This window comes from Coregonus lavaretus (assembly GCF_964263955.1).
Source record: "Coregonus lavaretus genome assembly, chromosome: 22".
Lineage (NCBI taxonomy): Eukaryota > Metazoa > Chordata > Actinopteri > Salmoniformes > Salmonidae > Coregonus > Coregonus lavaretus.
Genome location: NC_140009.1, coordinates 42,165,122 through 42,189,743, shown reverse-complemented (window position 1 = coordinate 42,189,743; position 24,622 = coordinate 42,165,122). Strand labels below are relative to the sequence as shown.

The 24,622-nt window shown below is 44.8% G+C and overlaps 2 protein-coding genes across 3 annotated transcripts in view; one reads left to right on the top strand and one right to left on the bottom strand.

Moving 5' to 3' along the window:
• The window catches only part of LOC311149767 (tyrosine-protein phosphatase non-receptor type 11-like), an 80,631-nt gene extending 65,077 nt beyond the window's left edge, over positions 1-15,554 (top strand). For both annotated transcript variants that reach the window (XM_084186993.1, XM_084186992.1), the window contains exon 16: positions 15,194-15,554. The gene's annotated coding sequence lies outside the window, so the exon portion shown is untranslated. The remainder of the gene's footprint in view (positions 1-15,193) is intronic.
• Positions 15,555-21,095: 5,541 nt separating this feature from the next.
• LOC311149394 (RING finger protein 223-like) lies at positions 21,096-21,818 on the bottom strand (the record flags this gene model as incomplete). The annotated part of the gene is made up of 1 exon (XM_084186572.1): positions 21,096-21,818. The coding sequence occupies one exon, from the start codon at positions 21,816-21,818 to the stop codon at positions 21,096-21,098; it is 723 nt and encodes a 240-aa protein (XP_084042698.1).
• Positions 21,819-24,622: the final 2,804 nt, after the last annotated feature.

Genomic DNA, 24,622 nt, shown 5'->3' with positions numbered 1-24,622 from the left:
CTGCTTTTCCTTCACTCTTCTCAATTGGGTTGAGGTCGGCTGATTGTGGAGGCCTAGTCATCTGATACCGCACTCTATCACTCTCATTGTCAAATAGCCCTTACACAGCCTGGAGGTGTGTTTTGGGTCATTGTCCTGTTGAAAAACAAATAATAGTCCCACTAAGCGCAAACCAGATGGGATGGCGTATGACTGCAGAATGCTGTGGTAGCCATGCTGGTTAAGTGTGCCTTGAATTCTAAATAAATCACAGACAGTGTCACCAGCAAAGCACACCCACAACATCACACCTCCTCCTCCATGCTTCACGGTGGGAACCACACATGCAGAGATCATCCGTTCACCTACTCTGTGTCTCACAAAGACACGGCGGTTGGAACCAAAAATCTCAGATTTGGACTCATCAGACCAAAGGACAGATTTCCACCGGTCTAATGTCCATTGCTCGTGTTTCTTGGCCCAAGCAAGTCTCTTCTTGTTATTGGTGATCTTTAGTAGTGGTTTCTTTGCAGCAGTTCGACCATGAAGGCCTGATGCACACAGTCTCCTCTGAACAGTTGATGTTGAGATGTGTCTGTTACTTGAACTCTGTGAAGCATTTATTTGGGCTGCAATCTGAGGTGCAGTTAACTCTAATGAACCTATGCTCTGCAGCAGAGGTAACTCTGGGTCTTCCTTTCCTGTGGCGGTCCTCATGAGAGCCAGTTTCATCATAGCGCTTGATAGGTTTTGCGACTGCAGTTGAAGAAACTTTCAAAGTTATTGAAGTGTTCCGTATTGACTGACCTTCATGTCTTAAAGTAATGATGGACTGTCGTTTCTCTTTGCTTATTTGAGCTGTTCTTGCCATAATATGGACTTGGTCTTTTACCAAATAGGGCTATCTTCTGTATACCTCCCCTACCTTGTCACAACACAACTGATTTGGCTCAAATGCATTAAGAAGGAAAGAAATTCCACAAATTAACTTTTTACAAGCACACCTGTTAATTGAAATGTATTCCAGGTGACTACCTCATGAAGCTGGTTGAGAGAATGCCAAGAGTGTTCAAAGCTGTCATCAAGGCAAAGGGTGGCTACTTTGAAGAATCTAAAATCTAAAATATATTTTGATTTGTTTAACACATTTTTGGTTACTACTACTACTGCTATGTGTTATTTCATAGTTTTGATGTCTTCACTATTATTCTACAATGTAGAAAATAGTAACAATAAAGAGAAACCCTTGAATGAGTAGGTGTGTCCAAACTTTTGACTGGTACTGTATATGGAACCCCTAAAAGTTATATATACTGTTTAACCCTTTTATAGGGTTCTTTGATCAGAACCCTAGAGGCTCTTCTTCAATGAACCAAAATGGTTCCATATAGAACCCTGCATGGTGCCATTTATGAATTATGGCTACTACTAGTAATATTTTGAGCTAAGAATATAATTTAATAAACAACTAAATAATGGACAAAAGAATACCAGCATAATTTTTTACATTTATTGTCAATATATGCAAACATAGTTTGAAAATATGCACTGGTGGCAAGTAAGGCATCTCTTTGTTTGAATGATGGCCCAAGTCAACTTTGGCTGACTTCTTTACAACACAGTACAATACTTTGTCCATTAATTACAGTGAACAGCAAAAATGTGTCATCTGCTCTGTTTTCAACCCCCCCCCCCAAACAGTAGACCTCACACATACAGTTGAGACGAGCAGAGGTTCATGCTACATACAGCGCCCCTGGATGGAGAGCATGTTGTGGCGTTAAGGGCCTTGCTCAAGGGCCCAACGGTAGGGGAATGTTTTGAGAATGTGAACCCAGCAACACTCCAGTTGTCAGATCAATTCTGCTCGTTTTCTTTCCGGCGCCCGGCCCATGATTCTAACCGGTCACCTTTCCACCACAGGTCCAACTCCTTAGCCACTGGGCTACCTACTTGACTGTTTCCAGAGAAGAAGAAAAAATGAGTTAATATTCAGAAATAAGCAAGAGTTAATCTGGCAAAATGAAGAGAAAACGCTATACAGACATATCATTATTATGATGTAGAAGAACAACTTGCATGCTGTTGTTGTCAGCCGCAGCCGAAAGAGAGATCCTCTGCCTCTGATAGTTCTGGGTTACTGCCAGACTGAGAAAAACATAAATAGTGTGTTAAAAGTCATGTAATGATTAACTAGGCTATTGAATCACCAAGACTTATTAAACATAATTTATTATAAATAATGTATGCATACCTCCTCTCAGTCAGCAACAGTCTTCAAATGGCTTCATGAGACATAGGCTAGTTCCCTAAATTGACTCCGCACTGAAATACTGAAATAAAATAAACAATTAGCTAATTGCCAATGTCAGTCTGGGTCTGTAGCTCTATTTGACATATCCCATAATAAAAAATTAAATTTATTTGAAAAAGTTAGCTGGCTAGCTTTTAAAGTGGCAAATTAAAGTAACCAAACTTTTTCTGTTTCGCTAGCTAAGTTAGCTAGATAGCTAGCTAGATTACAAATATGCTCAAATTCTAATAAGATTTTAACTTTATTTATCTAGCCTATAGTTTAACATATGACTTCATATATTTGAATTAAATAATCAACGTTGCTTACCTTAATACATAGAAAAATAACGTGCTTATTGGTAGGCTACTTGCAAGTTGGTTCAACCAGTTGGTTTTTGAATCGGAATGGCAGTAAAAAAAAAAAAAAACACATGTAAAGTGTTGGTCCCATGTTTCATGAGCTGAAATCAAAGATCCCAGAAATTTTCAAATGAACAAAAACCTTTTTTCTCTCAAATGTTCTGCCCAAATTTGTTTACATCCCTGTTAGTGAGCATTTCTCCTTTGCCAAAATAATTCATCCATCTGACAAGTGTGGCATATCAAGAAGCTGATTAAATAGCATGACCATTACACAGATGCACCCTGTGCCGGGGACAATAAAAGGCCACTCTAAAATGTGCAGTTTTGTCACACAACACAATACCACAGTCCGGGTGGCCATTTGATTAATTGTTCAGCAGTCTTATGGCTTGGGGTAGAAGCTCTTAAGGAGCCTTTTGGACCTAAACTTGGCACTCCAGTACAGCTTGCCGTGCGGTAGCAGAGAGAACAGTCTATGACTTGGGTGTATATATATGTCCTGGGTGGCAGGAAGCTTGGCCCCAGTGATGTACTGGGCCATACGCACTACCCTCTGTAGAGCCTTACGGTCCGATGCCGAGCAGATGCCATACCAGGCGGTGATGCAACCGGTCAGGATGCTCTCGATGGTGCAGCTGTATAACATTTTGAGGATCTGGGGACCCATGCCAAATCTTTTCAGTCTCCTGAGGGGGAAAAGGCGTTGTCGTGCCTTCTTCACGAATGTCTTTGTGTGTTTGGACCATGATAGTTTGTTGGTGATGTGGACACCAAGGAACTTGAAACTCTCGACCCGCTCCAATACAGCCCCATTGATGTGAATGGGGGTGTGTTCGGCCCTCCTTTTCCTGTAGTCCACGATCAGCTCCTTTGCTTGATCACGTTGAGGGAGAGGTTGTTGTCCTGGCACCACACTGCCAGGTCTCTATAGGCTGTCTCATCATTGTCGGTGATCAGGCCTACCACTGTTGTGTCGTCAGCAAACTTAATAATGGTGTTGTAGTCGTGCTTGGCCATGCAGTCGTGGGTGAACAGGGAGTACAGGAGGGGACTAAGCACGCACCCCTGAGGGGCCCCCGTGTTGAGGATCAGCGTGGCAGATGTGTTGTTACCTACCCTTACCACCTGGGGGCGGCCCATCAGGAAGTCCTGGATCCAGTTGCAGAGGGAGATGTTTAGTCCCAGGGTCCTTAGCTTAGTGATGAGCTTTGTGGGCATAATGGTGTTGAACGCTGAGCTTTAGTCAATGAACAGCATTCTCATATAGGGGTTCCTTTTGTCCAGGTGGGAAAAGGCAGTGTGGAGTGCAATAGAGATTGCGTCATCTGTGGATCTGTTGGGGTGGTATGTGAATTGGAGTGGGTCTAGGGTTTCCGGGATGATGGTGCTGTTGTGAGCCATGACCAGCCTTTCAAAGCCCATCATGGCTACCGATGTGAGTGCTACAGGGAGGTAGTCATTTAGGCAGGTTACCTTCGCTTTCTTGGGCACAGGGACTATGGTGGTCTGCTTGAAACATGTAGGTATTACAGACACGGTCAGGGAGAGGTTGAAAATGTCAGTGAAGACACTTGCCAGTTGGTCCGCGCATGCTCTGAGTACACATCCTAGTAATCCATCTGGCCCCGCGGCCTTGTGAATGTTGACCTGTTTAAAGGTCTTGCTCACATCGGCTACGGAGAGCGTGATCACACAGTCGTCCGGATAAGCTGGTGCGCTCATACATGCTTTAGTGTTGCTTGCCTCGAAGCGAGAATAAAAGCCATTTAGCCCGTCTGGTAGTCTCGAGTCACTGGGCAGCTCGCGGCTGGGTTTCCCTTTGTAGTCCGTAATAGTTTGCAAGCCCTGCCACATCCGACGAGTGTCAAAGCCAATGTAGTAGGATTCAATCTTAGTCCTGTATTGACGCTTTGCCTGTTTGATGGTTTGTCAGAGGGCATAGTGGGATTTTTTTTAAGCATCCGGATTAGTGTCCCGCTCCTTGAAAGCGGCAGCTCTAGCCTTTCGCCTGAGCTGACAAGGTAAAAATATGTTGTTCTGCCCCTGAGCAAGGCAGTTAACCCACTGTTCCCCTGGCACCGAAGACGTGGATGTCGATTAAGGCAGCCCTCTGCACCTCTCTGATTCAGAGGGGTTGGGTTAAATGTGATAGACACATTTCAGTTGAATGCATTCAGTTGTACAACTGACTAGGTATCCCCCTTTCCTTTTCCTTTAGCTCGGTGCGGATGTTGCCTGTAATCCATGGCTTCTGGTTGGGATATGTACACAAGTTTGGACACACCTACTCAAGGGTTTTTCTTTATTTTTACAATTTGTACGTTGTAGAATAATAGTGAAGACATCAAAACTATTAAATAACACATATGGAATCATGTAGTAACCAAAAAAGTGTTAAACAAATCAAAATATATTTTATATGTGTGGTTCTTCAAATAGCCACCCTTTGCCTTGATGACAGCTTTGCACACTCTTGGCATTCTCTCAACCAGCTTCATGAGGTAGTCACCTGGAATGCATTTCAATAAACAGGTGTGCCTTCTTAAAATTTAATTTGTGGAATTTATTTCCTTCTTAATGCGTTTGAGCCAATCAGTTGTGTTGTGACAAGGTAGGGGGGGTATACAGAAGAAAGCCCTATTTGGTAAAAGACCAAGTCGATATTATGGCAAGAACAGCTCAAATAAGCAAAGAGAAACAACAGTCCATCATTACTTTAAGACATGAAGGTCAGTCAATACGGAAAATTTAAAGAATTTTGAAAGGGTTCTTCAAGTGCAGTCGCAAAAACCATCAAGCGCTATAATGAAACTGGCTCTCATGAGGACCGCCACAGCAATAGAAGACCCAGAGTTACCTCTGATGCAGAGGATAAGTTCATTAGAGGTACTAGCCTCAGAAATTGCAGCGCAAATAAATGCTTCACAGAGTTTGTAATGACGCTCCAGGAGAGTGAGGATCCATTTGCAGTTTTATTACAATCTGGGTCGTACAAACAGGGTCAATCGCCAGCAGACACAACAGTAGGGATAAGGCAACTCGTAATCCAGGTACAGGCATAAGGTCAGGGCAAGCAGCAAGCTTACAAAAATCAGTCCAGTAAAGAATATAGTCCAGGGCAGGCAGCAAAGAATCAAGGAGGGAAAAACAGTCCAGAGTAAATCCACGGGCAGACAGACACAGGCGAAAACGCTCAGGAATAATCACCAGGGTAAACAAGACTTCGCAAAGAGAGAGAGTTTGAGAGCACCTAAATAGTCTACTGATGGGAGTCAGGTGCAACGGTAATCAGAGCCAGGTATGTGGGAAATGTAGTTCAGGGGTTTAATACTCAGGAGAGGGTTCCCTCTGGTGGTGAGCAGGAGGAACAGCGGGAGTCTCGTTTGTGACAGAGCCCCCCCCCTGCGAGCGGCTCCTGACGCGAAGAGGCGAACGACGCCGGGGTCTTCCTCGAGGTCGGGGGGCCGGTTTCTCCGGGTGCGTCCTATGGAACTCAGTCATGAGTGCGGGGTCGAGTATGTCCTCTGTATTAACCCAGGATCGCTCTTCCGGTCCGTACCCCTCCCAATCCACCAGATATTGGAGGAGCCTGCCCCGGCGTCTGGAATCGAGTAGATCTCGAACCTGATATGCCTCCTCGCCGTCCACCAAGATGGGTGGGAGGCCCTGATCACTGGTCTGCTCCTCCTCCTCCGCTCTCGGACCACCAGCGGGTTTGAGAAGTGATACATGAAAAGTGGGAGAGATACGATAATTAGAGGGTAATGCCAAACGGAAGGAAACTGGTGTAATCTGTTTAACAATTTGGAAGGGACCTACATACCTGGGACTGAGTTTCTTGCAAGGAAGTCTGAGGCGTAGGTCTCGAGTGGATAGCCAGACCCATTGACCTGGAGTATATTCGGGATTGGGGCGACGGTGACGATTGGCCTGCAACTTCTGTCTCCTGACAGCACGTAGCAAGTGGGTGTGAGCCTGACTCCAGATGTCCTCGCTTCTCTGGAGCCAGTCGTTGACAGAGGGTACCTCGGTGGGTTCCCCTGACCATGGAAATAGGGGAGGTTGGAAGCCCATTACACATTGGAATGGAGTTAGACCGGTGGAGGGTTTCTGGAGTGAGTTCTGTGCATACTCCGCCCACATGAGGAATCGACTCCAGTCTGCTTGGTTCTGATGACAGTAGGCTCTGAGAAACCGGGTGATCTCCTGATTGAGGCGTTCTGTCTGACCATTAGATTGTGGGTGATATCCTGAAGTGAGGCTAATGTTGATGTTGAGTTGTTGGAAGAATGCTGACCATACTCTGGATGTGAATTGGGGCCCCCGGTCCGACACGATGTCCTCAGGCAGGCCATAGAAGCGAAACACAAGGTTGCACATGAGTTCGGCTGTTTCCAATGCTGTGGGCAGTTTGGGAAGTGGAATCAACCGGCAGGCCTTGGAGAAGCGATCTATGACAGTGAGTATTGTGGTGTTCCCATTGGACTTGGGAAGATCGGTAATAAAGTCTATGGCAAGATGGGACCATGGTCGGTGGGGAACTGGCAGTGGTTGCAGTAGGCCCGATGGTAGTTGTCTGAGATGTTTGCTTGTGTTACAGGTGGTGCATTCGTTAATGAATTTTATTGTGTCTGCCCGCAAGGTTGGCCACCAAAAGCTGTTCTGAAGCAGGTGAACAGTGGCAGCGATTCCAGGATGACCGGAGCTGAGTACGGAGTGAACTTGCTGTAGCACTTTCTGACAGAGATCCTGAGGTACAAAAGTTTTGTTAGGGGGGCATTCGGGAGGAGGGGTCTTTTGTGAATTGGCCTGGGTGAGCTCTGTCATGATGTCCCACTGAATAGGGGCCACGATTAATGACTCAGGAAGCAGGGTTTCCTTGGATTCAGTGGGAACTACACCGTCGTGTTGGCGTGATAATGCGTCTGCTTTGGTGTTCTTTGAACCGGGACGATAGGTAACGGTGAAGTCAAATCGTGTAAAGAAGAGAGCCCACCTCGCTTGTCTGGGATTCAGTCTCTTGGCAGATCGCAAGTATTCCAGATTCTTGTGGTCAGTTAGAATCACAAACGGGTGTTTAGCTCCCTCCAGCCAATGACGCCACTCCTCCATAGCTGCTTTCATGGCCAACAGTTCTCGGTTACCGACGTCGTAGTTCTGTTCGGCTGGACTAAGTTTGCGGGAGTAATAGGCGCACGGATAGAGCTTGAGTGGGGATCCGTGCCGCTGTGAGAGGATGGCTCCAATGCCCGTATTAGAAGCGTCCACCTCAACTGTAAACGGGATTTCAGGATTAGGGTGGTGGAGGATGGGGGCAGATGTGAAACGTGACTTGAGTTCTGCGAAAGCCTCCTGTGCTGTAGTTGACCAGGTGAGGTGTGGTGCATTTCTCTTAGTCATAGAGGTTAAGGGAGAGGCTACCGAGCTGAAATTCCTGATGAAGCGTCGGTAGAAGTTCGCAAATCCCAAGAAGCGTTGTAACTCCTTTAAGGTTACTGGCAGTGGCCAGTCTAGAACGGCCTTGACCTTCTTCTCGTCCATGGCGACTCCCTCCTGGTTGATGATGTAGCCCAAGAAAGACGTGGAAGTCTGGTGAAATTCGCACTTCTCTGCTTTGGCGTATAATTGGTGATCAATGAGTCGTTGTAATACTGTTCTCACGTGTTGTACGTGTTCCTCATAGGTGTTGGAATAGACGAAAATGTCATCGATGTAAACAATTACCCAACGATTAAGCATGTCCCGAAAGACGTCATTGATAAACGACTGAAATACGGACGGACTATTGGACAGCCCGAAAGGCATCACCAAATACTCATAGTGCCCAGTGCTGGTAGAGAAGGCTGTCTTCCATTCATCACCGTCCCGGATGCGAATGAGATTATAGGCGCTGCGGAGGTCCAGTTTGGAGAAGTACTTGGCTTTGCGGAGTTGTTCTAGGGCAGCTGGTACCAGCGGTAAAGGATATCGAAACTTGACGGTGATGTCGTTGAGACCCCGGTAGTCGATACAAGGGCGTAGGCCACCGTCTTTTTTTTTAACAAAGAAGAAGCCAGAGGCTGCAGGTGATGTCGACGTTCTAATGAACCCCTTCGAAAGTTCCTCCTCGATGTAGTTGTTCATGGCTTCTGATTCGGGTTGTGATAGGGGGAAGATTCGGCCCTTAGGTGGTGTTGTGCCTGGTAATAGTTCGATGGAACAGTCGCTTGATCGGTGGGAGGGGAGTTCCATCGCCTTGGTCTTGCTAAAAGCTTCGATGAGGTCAGAGTATTCAATGGGAAGAGTGGGGAAAAGGACCGGCTCGTCCTTTAGCGTGACGGTCTGAATGGAGAGTGAAGGGCTGCCAGTTAAGCAGTTGGAGTGACATGACGGGTCCCATTTGATGATACGACCCTCCCTCCATGAGATGAGGGGATTATGTTGACGTAGCCAGGGGAGTCCAAGAATAACCGGGTTATGAGGTGATGAGATGACGTAGAAACGAATTACCTCAGTGTGAAGGGTACCGGTCTGTAGTTGAAGGTCCACGGTGGTGTGCAGGACCCTCCCATCGCCGAGAGGCCGTCCATCTAGCGCCTCCACTGCCAATTGAGAGTTACAGGAGATTAATGGGAGTTGTTGTTGTTGGGCAAACTCGTGAGACATAAAGTTCCCGGCTGCTCCTGAGTCTAATAGAGCTGATGTGGATATATGATTGCCCTCTAGAGATAATACTATAGGTACTTTGATGCAAGAACTGGAATGATGTGCTTGAACACAAGGACTCACCGAAGAGGGATTACGAGGAGGTGGTCTTGTGGGGCAAAACGCCCTCAGATGGCCCGGTTGACCACAATAGAGGCAGAGATGTTGACGTATGCGGCGTTCTCGTTCTTCCGGAGTCAGGTGAGTATATCCGAGCTGCATGGGTTCAGTTTGAGACAGAGTGACCGGGTATTGTGTGCTGGTGGGTACCGTTCTGAGTGGACGACGTGAACGAATCAGATTGTCAATCTGAATGGTTAGTTCGATGAATTGATTCAGCGATTTCCCTTCATCTCGGCAGGCCAGTTCGGATTGCAACTCCAAGCTGAGTCCCTTGCGAAAGAGCAGTTTAAGTGTGCTCTCCACCCAGTCGGTTTGAGCTGCTAGAGTGCGAAATGTCAAAGCATATTCTGCTGCGGTATTCCTGCCCTGGCTCAACGCAAGTAGTCGGTCATCAGCTCTCATACCTCCCTCCGGGTGTTCAAATATTTCCCGAAAGCGTTGAAGAAAGGTACCAAACGATGGAAAAGCAGTGCCATCCTCTCTCCAAACCGCCGTCACCCACTCTAACGCCTTGTCAGCGAGGAGTGAGCATACCAAGGAAATCTTGCTGGCATCGGTGACATACATAGCTGGTTGTTGATCAATGAATAATGAACATTGCAGTAGAAATCCCTTACTTTTAGTTGGGTTGCCGTCGAACTTATCAGGGAGAGCCAGACGTGGGTTAACTGTGAGTGACGGTGGTGGAGAAGCGCCCACACTCGCGTTCGGTGGAGGAGGGGCTGGGTTCGTTAGCGACACCGGCAACCTCTGTAGCGTCCTGACGAGTTCCTCTGTTACTGTAGTTAAATGGGTTAGCTGCTGTTGATGAATGGCGAGTTGGTGAGCTTGAGTGGAGATCTCCGTGGACATCTGAACCAGAGCTGCTGGATCGTGTGTTGGCAAAGTCTTCTGTAATGACGCTCCAGGAGAGTGAGGATCCATTTGCAGTTTTATTACAATCTGGGTCGTACAAACAGGGTCAATCGCCAGCAGACACAACAGTAGGGATAAGGCAACTCGTAATCCAGGTACAGGCATAAGGTCAGGGCAAGCAGCAAGCTTACAAAAATCAGTCCAGTAAAGAATATAGTCCAGGGCAGGCAGCAAAGAATCAAGGAGGGAAAAACAGTCCAGAGTAAATCCACGGGCAGACAGACACAGGCGAAAACGCTCAGGAATAATCACCAGGGTAAACAAGACTTCGCAAAGAGAGAGAGTTTGAGAGCACCTAAATAGTCTACTGATGGGAGTCAGGTGCAACGGTAATCAGAGCCAGGTATGTGGGAAATGTAGTTCAGGGGTTTAATACTCAGGAGAGGGTTCCCTCTGGTGGTGAGCAGGAGGAACAGCGGGAGTCTCGTTTGTGACAGAGTTCAAGTAACAGACACATCTCAACATCAACTGTTCAGAGGAGACTGTGTGAAATTTTGTAAAAAAAGAAATATTTCACCATTATTTAACCAGGTAAGCCAGTTGAGAACAAGTTCTCATTTACAACTGCGACCTGGCCAAGATAAAGCAAAGCAGTGCGATAAAAACAACAACACAGAGTTACATATGGGGTAAAACAAAACGTACAGTCAATAACACAACAGAAAATATATATACACTGTGTGCAAATGTAGTAAGTTATGGAGGTAAGGCAATAAATAGACCATAGTGCAAAAATAATTAAAATTTAGTATTAACAATGTGATAGATGTGCAGAAGATGATGTGCAAATAGAGATACTGGGGTGCAAATGAGCAAAATAAATAACAATGTAAATAACAATATGGGGATGAGGTAGTTGGGTGGGCTAATTACAGATGGTGTCACGCTCTGGCTCCGGGACTGTGTATTTTGAGCCAGGGTGTGTTCATTTGGTTGTGTTGTATTTGGTTGTGTTTCATTGTTTGGTCGTGTGACTCCCAATCAGTGGTAACGAGTGTCAGCTGTCGGCTCGTTATCTCTGATTGGGAGCCATATTTAAACTGTCAGTGTTCACCTTAGTGTTGTGGGTTTTTGTTCCTTGTCAGTCATTGTAACGGAGGACTTCACGTTTCGTCATTGTTTGTTGTTTTCGTGTTTCGGCTTTAATTTAATAAAGTCATGTTCACCTTCAACGCTGCGCATTGGTCCTCCTCATTAGACGATCGTGACAGAAAAACCCACCAAGATGGGACCAAGCAGCGTGTCCAGGAGCCGTCGCCAGGGAGATCCCTCACAGATCTCCTTCGCCTCCTGGACTGGGTCAAGCCGAGTGAGGAGGAGAAGGGCTTGACACTATGGCAGAAGGGCGAGAGGCTGGCGAGCAATATGGAGACCTGGTCCACGGGTAGGAGAGACGCCCCGAAAATTTTTAGGGGGGGGCTCACGACGTCGGACCAGCAGGAGGCCGCGATAGAGCGGCCCAGTGGGTTGCCGGAGAAGGCCGCCGGGTTACGGGGGCCACTGGTCGAAGAGGGGATGGAGGAAGTAGAGGCACGGCGAGAGGTACTGGCGTGTGTTGCCAGTCCGGTCCGGCCCGTTCCAGATCCCGGTGTAGGACCAGTGGTGTGTGTCCCCAGTACAGTCCGGCCCATCCAAGCTTCCCGCACCAAGCCAGTGGTGTGCGTCGTCACCCCGGCTCTGCCCGTGCCTGCTCTCCGCATCAAGCCTGTGGTGCGTCTCGTCAGCCCGGCTCTGCCCGTTCCTGCTCTCCGCACCAGGTCTGTGGTGCACGTCGCCAGCCCAGTCCGGCCCATTCCTGCTACTCGCAACAAGCCAAGGGTGCGAGTCGTCAGCCGGATTCAGCCCATTCCTGCTACTCGCACCAAGCCAAGGGTGCGAGTCGTCAGCCGGATTCAGCCCATTCCTGCTACTCGCACCAAGCCAAGGGTGCGAGTCGTCAGCCGGATTCAGCCCATTCCTGCTACTCGCACCAAGCCAAGGGTGCGAGTCGTCAGCCGGATTCAGCCCATTCCTGCTACTCGCACCAAGCCAGGGATGCGAGTCTTCAGCCTGGTGAGGCCTGTTCCGGCTCCACGCACCATGCAAAGGGTCCGGTCCATTCCTGCCTCACGCGCCAAGCCAGGGGTGCGCGTCGGCAGTCCTGATCCAGCTAACTGGGTCAGATCGGACTGGGGACACTGCGGGGGGATTGTAGTAGGGTGGTGGTCAAGCCCGGAGCCGGAGCCGCCTCCGAGGAGCAATACCCACCCAGCCCTTCCCTATTTGGGGTGTAGGCGCGGTCGGAGTCCGCGCCTTTAGGGGGGGGTACTGTCACGCTCTGGCTCCGGGACTGTGTATTTTGAGCCAGGGTGTGTTCATTTGGTTGTGTTGTATTTGGTTGTGTTTCATTGTTTGGTCGTGTGACTCCCAATCAGTGGTAACGAGTGTCAGCTGTCGGCTCGTTATCTCTGATTGGGAGCCATATTTAAACTGTCAGTGTTCACCTTAGTGTTGTGGGTTTTTGTTCCTTGTCAGTCATTGTAACGGAGGACTTCACGTTTCGTCATTGTTTGTTGTTTTCGTGTTTCGGCTTTAATTTAATAAAGTCATGTTCACCTTCAACGCTGTGCATTGGTCCTCCTCATTAGACGATCGTGACAGATGGGCTGTGTACAGGTGCAGTGATCGGTAAGCTGCTCTGACAACTGATGCTTAAAGTTAGTGAGGGAGATAACTGTCTCCAGATTTTTGCAGTTCGTTCCAGGCCTTCATGGTCGAATTGCTGCAAAGAAACCACTACTAAAGGACACGAATAAGAAGAAAAGACCTGCTTGGGCCAAGAAACACGAGCAATGGACATCAGACCGGTGGACATTTGTCCAAATTTGAGATTTTTGGTTCCAACCGCCGTGTCTTTGTCAGACGCGGTGTGGGTGAACGGAGGATCTCCGCATGTGTATTTCCCAGCATGGAGGAGGAGGTGTTATGGTGTGGAGGTGCTTTGCTGATGACACTGTCTGTGATTTATTTAGAATTCAAGACACACTTAACCAGCATGGCTACCACAGCATTCTACAGTGATACGCCATCCCATCTGGTTTGGGTTTATTGGGACTATCATTTGTTTTTCACAGGACAATGACCCAACACACCTCCAGGCTGTGTAAGGGCTATTTTACCAAGAAGGAGAGTGATTGATTGCTGCATCAGATGACCTGGCCTCCACAGTCCCCCGACCTCAACCCAATTGAGATGGTTTGTGATGAGTTGGACTGCAGAGTGAAGGAAAAGCAGCCAACAAGTGCTCAGCATATGTGGGAACTCCTTCAAGGCTGTTGGAAAAGCATTCCAGGTGAAGCTGGTTGAGAGAATGCCAAGAGTGTGCAAAGCTGTCATCAAGGCAAAGGGTGGCTATTTGAAGAATCTCAAATATAAAACATATTTAGATTTCCTTAACACTTTTTTGGTTACTACATGATTCCATATGTGTTATTTCATAGTTTTGATGTCTTCACTATTATTCTACAATGTAGAAAATAGTGTTATTTAAGAAAAACCCTTGAATGAGTAGGTGTGTCCAAACTGTTGACTGGTAGGGTACGTACGCTCGACGTCGTCAATGCACTTATTTATGAAGCCGGTGACTGAGGTGGTATAGTCCTCAATGCCATTGGATGAATCCCGGAACATATTCCAGTCTCTGCTAGCATCCACGTCATCTGACCACTTGCGTATTGAGCTAGTCACTGGTACTTCCTGCTTTAGTTTTTGCTTGTAAGCAGGAATCAGGAGGATAGAATTATGGTCAGATTTGCCAAATGGAGGTCGAGGGAGAGCTTTGTACGTGTCTCTATGTGTGGAGTAAAGATGGTCTAGAGGTTATTTTCCTCTGGTTGCACATGTGACATGCTGGTAGAAATGAGGCCACTAGTAGCGCCGCTTCTGGATGAGCATTTTCTTGTTTGCTTATGGCCTTATACAGCTCGTTGAGTGCGGTCTTAGTGCCAGCATCGGTTTGTGGTGGTAAATAGATTCCTACCAAAAAAATATAGATGAAAACTCTCTTGGTAGATAGTGTGGTGTACAGCTTATCAGGAGGTACTCTACCTCAGGCGAGCAATACCTCGAGACTTCCTTAATATTAGACATTGTGCACCAGCTGTTATTGACAAATAGACACACACCCCCACCCCTCGTCTTACCGGACGTAGCTGTTCTGTTCTGCCGATGCACGGAAAACCCAGCCAACTGTATATTATCCGTGTCGTCGTTCAGCCACGACTCGGTGAAACATAAGTATTAAAAAATGTTATGTCCCGTCAGTAGGATGGTCTTGAACGGAGCTCATCCAGTTTATTCTACAGTGATTGCATGTTGGCCAATAGAACGGATGGGAGAGGCGGGTTACCCACTCGCCGACAAATTCTCACAAGGCACCCGGATCTGTGCCCCCTGTAACTCTGTCTTTGCTTCATGCGAATGACGGGGATTTGGGCCTGGTCCAGGAGCAACAGTATATCCTTCGCATCAGACTCATTAAAGAAAATACTTTGTCTAGTTCGAGGTGAGTAATTGCTGTTCTGATGTCCAGAAGCTATTTTTGGTCATAAGAGACAGTAGCAGCAACATTATGTACAAAATAAGTTATAAACAATGCGAAAAAACACACAAAATAGCACAATTGGTTAGGAGCCCGTAAAACGGCAGCCATCCCCTCCGGCGTCATTACTCTGAAGGAGTAGTGATTATGGGATTCATTTAGTTGTCGTGCTCACTACTGTGTTTATTGTGTGCATTTCTATTAGGAGTGGTTCCGGTGTATGTCTAACACAGTGTAACATTGTGTGTGCTTCAGTTTCAGCAGAGGTGCCGCTTCGCCAGTGCCTGATTAATGGGGGGCCTGTGGAGCTCTGGCCCCCGAACCCCCTGGCGGTGGACCCTACCTGGGGTGAAGGTGGAGGTGCTGACCCCTCCTAGTCTCCCCCCTTCTGCTGCCCTGCTGGCTGTCTGGAGCCTTCCACGGAGAGAGGGGTGTAGCGCAGGGCTCTTGTCCTTCTATTTCCACCCCCACCCCTCTCTCTCTCTATGACCTCTGCATGACTTCATGTCTCTTCTACAGGCTCTACTGTTTACTGACAGTGCCTTGTCAACAGACGTGTCTGTAACCCCCCTTCCTCCTCCCACAGTTGTTCCACACCACCCAACCCACCCATCCATCAACCATCCCACCACCCCAACCCAACCCACCCATCCATCAACCATCCCACCACCCAACCCACCCATCCATCAACCATCCCACCAACCCAACAAATGTCCTTTGCTTATTTCTGTTGACTCTAACTAAATTGACAAAAGAAACAAACAATTGTGTACTCTTGTGCGATATACATTTGTAAGTGATGCTTTGCTCTGTCGTGTTCCGTCGTGGGGTGGATGGGACAAGAAAGGATGAAGCTAAGCCATTTCTCTTCTCACTCTCAGAATTCGCTCCTCTCTCTCTCTCTCTCTCTCTCTCTCTCTCTCTCTCTCTCTCTCTCTCTCTCTCTCTCTGCTGGCTCTCATCAAATAGAACCAAAGACTTTAGCAATGTTCTATTCTTGCTAGCAGCAGTCATTACTGCAGTGTTGAGCGATTTGTACCACGTGAGGCACTGGCACGGACAAGCTAACTCCTTACTCAACCCTCACCCATACCTTTATGAAAACCCTTCATTTTGAAAGTCAAGAGGAAAGTCAGGGTGTTCGCAATGGCCCTTTGTCAGTTGGGAGCTGATTTCAGAGTTGGGGTGGAAAAGTGGACATTTTCCATTTTTGTACAGGGAAGTATTTCTTCAATATAGTTTGAGAAGTACTTGTTTATCCCACCTGTTCCACCGATGGTATCTTGTGCCAATAGAAGACGTGCATGCTCATCTACTGCTGAGAGCCTATTCAATCAAAGATAACAAGCTCCTCTTCGGACTTACTCAAGCAATTTTGTTTGAATCTGTGTCCTTTCATTTGATTGTTGTTTATTTTATTGTTATTATTGGTGTGATTTTGTAATGCACAGGACATGTTTTTTTTATGTTTTTGTTTATTGGGGAAAATGAAAAAGCAGTGCGGTATTGCCTCCGAAGGAAGAAAGATCCAATTCCATTGTTATGAATCGTCAAAAAAGCAAGATTTTCTGCCCTGCACTTGCTCTGCAGATCCTGGTTTATATGCGGGAAATGAACATAGTTTGAGGTCAACGTTGGCCTCAGCGAAAGTCTGCAAAGGGTTTCATCCTAATCTAATGGCATAACGAACAGGGTTAAACATCTGCCAAGCGAGAGAGAGGAGAGGATAGCAGAAGATGGGACAGGATAGGAGAGAAGTCAGAATGCTAGCCAGGCTCATTGATGTAGGCTGCCATCGCTGAAGTCTTTAGCCAAACATTGCTGGGCCAGATGGCCTATAGCCCAAGATTAAAGAATAGATTTGTCTCCAAAAAGCAATCTACAAGATGGCTATAATCCAGGCTTGACGATGGTGGGAGTGAAAACCGACGTCAGTGATGATGTCATAAGGAGGGTGACGCCGCACAGCAAAGAGCCTTCTGTAATATATTTTTAAATATACATGTACATAATGGGCAGTGGCTTCTTTCTAACTATTCTTATCATTTTGCATAAAAATCGAATGTTGAAGATGTTCGCACCTGTAGCTCAGTTGGTAGAGCATGGCGCTTGCAACGCCAGGGTTCTGGGTTCGTTTCCCACTGGGGGGCCAGTGTGAAAAAAGAATATGATGCACTCACTAACTGTGTGTGTAGGGCTGTACTTGTACATGGTGTTCAGGTCTTTTTAATTAGGGCTTGGCAGCACATCTGAGGGACACATTTGCTATATCGTCCCCTGCTCGGCCTGACACCAACTCAGTAACTTTCAGTAATGCTGAAAAAAGGAATGTTCATTATTTCCTTTTTAGCTGAAGTTTCAGTATTTCAGAAAGCACAGCTAAATCAGTCCTAATAGGATACGTCATTCGTTGCAATTTGGTTGTTGATATTATATTCATGCTACATTGAGCTCCAAAAGTATTGGGACAGTGACACATTTTGTGTTGTTTTGGCTCTGTACACCAGCACTTCTTACCATGATTACGGATAGTCCTGAATGAATCGTTAATAATGATGAATGAGAAAGTTACAGACACACAAATATCATAATCCCCCCAGAATGCTAACCTCCCCTGTTATTGTCATGGTGAGAGGTTAGCATGTCTTGGGGGTATGATATTTGTGCGTCTGTAACTTACTCACTCATTATTCAGAATTCATTCTGGACTATCCATAATCATGGTAGCATCTACATTAATGTAGGAGTGTTTAGAAACATATTATATTCTTATTTACAATAAAAGTGACTCCAAAATGACACAATACATTATTTACCATTCATTTCAATTAGGCACAAAATAATCTGAAACCGCCAAAACAATCAGCAAATGCATCCAACAAGTTTGTAGAGTCACAAGCTTGATGTAATCATTGTGTGCTAGGAATATGGGACCAAATTGTAAACTTTTGACAATTTTAATACATATATAAGTGAATTTGGCCCAATACTTTTGGTCCCCTAAAATGGGGGGACTATGTACAAAATGTGCTGTAATTTCTAAACGGTTCACCCGGTATGGATGAAAATACCCTCAAATTAAAGCTGACAGTCTGCACTTTTACCTCATAGTCATTGTATCATTTCAAATCCAAAGTGCTGGAGTACAGAGCCAAAACAACAATAAATGTGTCACTGTCCCATATACTCACTGTATATTCTGAAATCACTGGTAGCTTTAGGTATTTTGAAATGAAGTGGTATGCTATTCTGAAGTGAAATGATCCCTCTCCATTGTTCAACTGCCTGCCCAACTCCTAATCTTGTCCATTGAATGAAAAGTTATTTTTTTGTTTTCTTAATTATGTTGCGCTGTTGTTGATGATGATAATGATGATGATGTTGATGATTTTGTATTGTATTTCACTTTGCCTCTATGGGTCAAAACTTTTTATGATGTGGTGAAACATTGAGGGGCAAATCCAAAATAATATATATATATTTTTTTTTTTTTTTTTTTTTTTTACTTCTACTTATGACAAATTTTCACTTAGTCATGTATTGATGTCAGTGGGACACTGAGTGAAAACATTACTTAGGTGGCAATTAGCATTCGCCCCTAACACTTCAATACTTGAAATTCTGTTTGAAGCTTCTGAGTCCTTTAGCTGTGGGCTTGTGATCTGTGACTGATAGGATGTCCATTGGCTGTTTAAAGAGTACAGTATGTTGGTAGTCTGCTAGAAGTATACGCCATCAGTGTTGTACGTTTTCTTTTCATTTACTGAGGTGTTTCAAATTGTACATTTCCTATTTTCTTTTGATGCATTTTGTTTTGTATAAGATTATTATGATTATTATTGTTATTATTTGTGTTTCTATTTGGTGTTATTACACCATTGATAATAACATCATGATAATGAATTGTAAGCTAAACAGGTGTTCTTGGAGGTATACAGTAATTATATCAGTTATTTTATTTCTGCTCTTTAAATTGACTTGAATATGATGTCGACATAGTAAAAAAAAATACTTGTTTCTTTGTTGGTTGCAATATGCCTGATTTGAGTAGTGGTATACTGACTGTTGCTGTGTTCGGATGAAGACTGTTTCCCCCTCTTGCACTGGCTTAGCCCAAACGCCTTCTGTCCAGGCATATAGCGCTGATGCAATGAGTTGGTCAGAAATTACAACAAAATGATTAAATATTTAATAGTTTAATAAAAATCTATGAAGGAAATATCCAATATTTCATAAGATCTCTGCTCATTCCTGTCTCTATGTAATGATAGTTTGTTATGTCAAGTGCCCACTTGAATGCTGTAATAATGTGACTTCCTGTTGCTGATGTCCGTAGACAGTTAGCGCAACCTTTACTTATAAGCAGGGAAATGTGAAGTGATTTTCTTCTGCAGGAAATGTGTTATTTCTTAGGTAAAAGCAAAAGACAGACTAATGCAACTTTTTTCATCGCTATAAACTATTTGCTTATGTCATATTTAGTTAGCTATACTTAGTTATACTCCTCTTTTGTGGTTATGCTCTTACATTTTACATTTGAGTCATTTAGCAGACACTCTTATCCAGAGTGACTCTTGTGTGCTGTAATGTGACTTGCCAATCAATGTCCATGCCTTTCATGAAACCATATATTTACCTTTCAGGAGGAAGAAATGCATTATTAAACTAAAGCACTTATATTTTATAACTTTGCATATCTATCTAACACAGGGTAATAAAATGCTTTCTAAAATAGCTTTTTATTGCATTCTGAAGTAGGGTGTTTTTCAGACTCATATCAATACTCACTACTGTAAAAAGATAACTCCTAACTGGAAAGGCCACTCCTTACTGTAGTAGGAAGGGTTCACTATTCCTTTGAAGCAGTTTACAACCTTGTTGTTAGTAACAATGGTTGTGTATTGGGAAAATCCTGACTGGTCAATGGTGTGTGCCCAGGTAAGATTCCATCACTCAACTTTTAAAATAGTATGCTAAAAACTTGAAACTCGAACAATCCGCTAACATTGACACAATGGGAAAATATAATTATTTATTATTGAAATGTTGAAATAGCATGGGCGACCGAGAAAAATACATTGGTACAATTTAAGGCCAAGTGGCAAACAATAATGCAGACACTAGGGAAGGGGGAGTGAGCATGTGGGTCTGGGCAGAGGAGATGTGGTCATTGTTTGTGTGTCTGTAAGTTGTTGTTCGTATGTATACGTTTGTTTTTGTAATGTTTTAAAAAAAAAGAACAAAAACATATTAGAAAAATACAATAAAAATATTCTAACAGGAAGTGGGAAACAGCAGTCCATGAATCATTAGTTCCTACCAAGGCCACCCATCCATGTCTATGTAATGTTGGTCAATCCTGATTAGGGAGGTGCTGTACAAAGCTTTTCATAAACAAAGCTATGCAGTATTTTCCTAAACCTAGACCATGCCTGTATTGTTTTTCATTTATTGTAGTATTGTAAACTAAATATATATCCAAATATTACAATCAACTATACATTTATATACACTTACAATTTCAGCATTGCGTTTTGGCATAGAATTATTTTCAAATCAGATAAGAAAGCTAACCTTGCACATTGATCTTAAACTTAACATTTTGAGTCGAGGTTCCTAAGTTATTCCGTTTCAGTGTCTGCTCTGACTTGAATACACAACAATAATACTTTGTGTGTTGTGAAAGCAATGTCGGACGTATTTGGTTTGAAAAAAAATCACCTAGCTGTCAGACTATACTGTTGCACTGTGGCCAACAAATCTGATAGTGTATATATTAATAGATTTCACCCAGATTGTGTCTGAATATTACAACGCATTTTATCCACATATTATATTGTTACAGCAAAATAACAATTTTAAGGATAATCTCAAACAATTTTAGTTAATCAAAGTGCAAGGATTGGAATTAATGTATGAATTTCAATAGGAATGTTATTTGTAACTTTCTTGTCAGAATAATGACGCTGAGCACGCCATTATCAATTGTTAAAACAATTGGGATGGAGTGTGCAGAGTCTCTCACCATTGAGTGCTATATTCAGTCTTCTTTGATTCAGTCGTGGGCCTTAACCACATGGCCTTGTACTTTTCAATGAGCACTCTGGGGATCTGTGGGCTTGTGAACCAGGTATCCGGCCTACTACATACATGTGTTTTAATTAAAGGCATCCTTTGTGAGACGGTGTATCCTGGCGAATGGGGTAGTGGCGGTGGTGGTGAAGCCGTGTACTGAGCCCACGGAGCGTGACATGCAGCGCATATTGCCCGTGGTGACAATGCACTGCAGGGGCCACAGCACCATGATCACCAGCAGCACCATCAACACGATGAAAAGCAGCAGCCACTTCCAGTTGTTCAGCCGCTCCAGGAAGCCCATGTGCTGGGGCCGCGTCTGAGCAGGGACCTCGTCTGCCTTGCTGGCCCCGATGTCGATGCAGATGCAGAAGGCCGAGGTGGAGCTGGATGTTCCGGGGTCGGCCTCCAGTGGCCGCTTGTAGCACAGCTTCTCCCCATCCAGCCACACAGGTTCCTCGTGCTGCTGGTGGCTGGGCAGTTTACACAGTACCTCCTGGCTGGTGGCCAGGGCAGGCGGACCCTCCTCGGTTAGGAGGGTAGGGTGGCGGCAGAATGGACAAGGGATCTTGCTGCTGCCGCTTCCTTCCTGCTCTCCTAGCGACATGGCCATGAGGCGCGATAGGCACTCAAGGCAGAAGGTGTGGGTGCACTCCAGCAGCTTGGGCGTCTTGAAGACATTGTCGTAGGTGTTGTAGCAGATGGAGCACTCGGGTTGGCTACCAAAAGCAACCATTTTGTTCAGGTCCACATTCTCTTCCTGGGGCATCACCTTGGTGTGCCACACCTGAGGGATCTGCGCCATCTTGAAGGGGTGTTCTGTATTATTTTCTCCCTTTCTTTGGTCTTTTGATTGGTACTCCCTCTTTTCCCCCTTACTCTTCTTTGTTTTTGGTGTGGATTATCTGAGAATGAATAAAAATCCAGATTATTTATATTTTAATGACGTGTTAAGATGGTGTCTGGCCCGTTATTTTACTAGAACTGTGTAAAATCTATTTTTAACATCACACAGTGTGTACATAATCCCAAATGGTTAACATGATTTCATTCAAACGCATTTTATAAAGTAGGTCATAAAGGTTTATGTCCCCATGCAGGCAGAGTTCCAATACCATTAGGTTATTCCCTTCAGAATATGATTACCTTCTGACCTAATGTAAGGAGATTCATATTACACTCAAAGTAGTCACAAATAATCCAGCATTTGGTGGAATTTAATGTGTATAAATTGAATGTATTTTTAAACATATTATATATATATATATCAGTCCCAAGCCAAATCAGCCTGTCAGTCCATTTATGTCACTAATTTCATGTATCTGCTTGTCAAGCCCTCATATTTAGCCTCACATTGAAGTGCTTTACTGTTTTCCTTTTAGCACAACCAGGGCTACAAGTAGAATGAAAAACTTTTTGACATAAAATGTTACATTCATGAGTTTAATTGAATACTATGACTACAAGAATGAGGTCCGCCAAACAAAAACCTGATTTAAAAAAACATTTACAGTGGGGAGAACAAGTATTTGATACACTGCCGATTTTGCAGGTTTTCCTACTTACAAAGCATGTAGAGGTCTGTAATTTTTATCATAGGTACACTTCAACTGTGAGAGACGGAATCTAAAACAAACATCCAGAAAATCACATTGTATGATTTTTAAGTAATTAATTTCAATTTTTTTGCATGACATAAGTATTTGATCACCTACCAACCAGTAAGAATTCCGGCTCTCACAGACCTGTTAGTTTTTCTTTAAGAAGCCCTCCTGTTCTCCACTCATTACCTGTATTAACTGCACCTGTTTGAACTCGTTACCTGTATAAAAGACACCTGTCCACACACTCAATCAAACAGACTCCAACCTCTCCACAATGGCCAAGACCAGAGAGCTGTGTAAGGACATCAGGGATAAAATTGTAGACCTGCACAAGGCTGGGATTGGCTACAGGACAATAGGCAAGCAGCTTGGTGAGAAGGCAACAACTGTTGGCTCAATTATTAGAAAATGGAAGAAGTTCAAGATGACAGTCAATCACCCTCGGTCTGGGGCTCCATGCAAGATCTCACCTCGTGGGGCATCAATGATCATGAGGAAGGTGAGGGATAAGCCCAGAACTACACGGCAGGACCTGGTCAATGACCTGAAGAGAGCTGGGACCACAGTCTCAAAGTAAACCATTAGTAACACACTACGCCGTCATGGATTAAAATCCTGCAGCGCACGCAAGGTCCCCCTGCTCAAGCCAGCGCATGTCCAGGCCCATCTGAAGTTTGCCAATGACCATCTGGATGATCCAGAGGAGGAATGGGAGAAGGTCATGTGGTCTGATGAGACAAAAATAGAGCTTTTTGGTCTAAACTCCACTCGCCGTGTTTGGAGGAAGAACAAGGAGGAGTACAACCCCAAGAACACCATCCCAACCGTGAAGCATGGAGGTGGAAACATCATTCTTTGGGGATGCTTTTCTGCAAAGGGGACAGGACGACTGCACCGTATTGAGGGGCTGATGGATGGGGCCATGTATCGCGAGATCTTGGCCAACAACCTCCTTCCCTCAGTAAGAGCATTGAAGATGGGTCGTGGCTGGGTCTTCCAGCATGACAACGACCCGAAACACACAGCCAGGGCAACTAAGGAGTGGCTCCGTAAGAAGCATCTCAAGGTCCTGGAGTGGCCTAGCCAGTCTCCAGACCTGAACCCAATAGAACATCTTTGGAGGGAGCTGAAAGTCCGTATTGCCCAGCGACAGCCCCGAAACCTGAAGGATCTGGAGAAGGTCTGTATGGAGGAGTGGGCCAAAATCCCTGCTGCAGTGTGTGCAAACCTGGTCAAGACCTACAGGAAACGTATGATCTCTGTAATTGCAAACAAAGTTTCTGAACCAAATATGAAGTTCTGCTTTTCTGATGTATCAAATACTTATGTCATGCAATAAAATGCAAATGAATTACTTAAAAATCATACAATGTGATTATCTGGATTTTTGTTTTAGATTCCGTCTCTCACAGTTGAAGTGGACCTATGATAAAAATTACAGACCTCTACATGCTTTGTAAGTAGGAAAACCTGCAAAATCGGCAGTGTATCAAATACTTGTTCTCCCCACTGTATATGAATAATGTAAGTACAGAAAATGTTGGCTCAGTGGGATATGAACATTCAAATAGTATGTGACAACTGTGTTCAATTTGGAGTTTGTGACAACAACTATATGACTCTATTACGGTATAATAGACACTATTTCCTGGGCAGAAATGTATGAAATGGACTGTTATATCCACAAAACCTCACCCATTGTCTTATACCCATGTCTGTGATCTGTCTGTAAGTGTTTGAAGTCTGTTTGGGAGCTATAAAAAGCTCAGGAAAACATCCGGAATTAAAGCTGCAAGCAGCATTGACGGGATTACGCTGTGTGCCCACTGTGCCACCATCAGGACAAATTGGACACATTGCCCTAGGACGAGTTACTTCTGTACTATTTACCACGCTTGCCAAATATCAGAACTCAAAATCAAACTGATCATGCAATATTATTTGCTTTTGATGTATTTTGGACAATTTTCAATGATGTTGACTACTTTAAACGTCCAGAACCGCA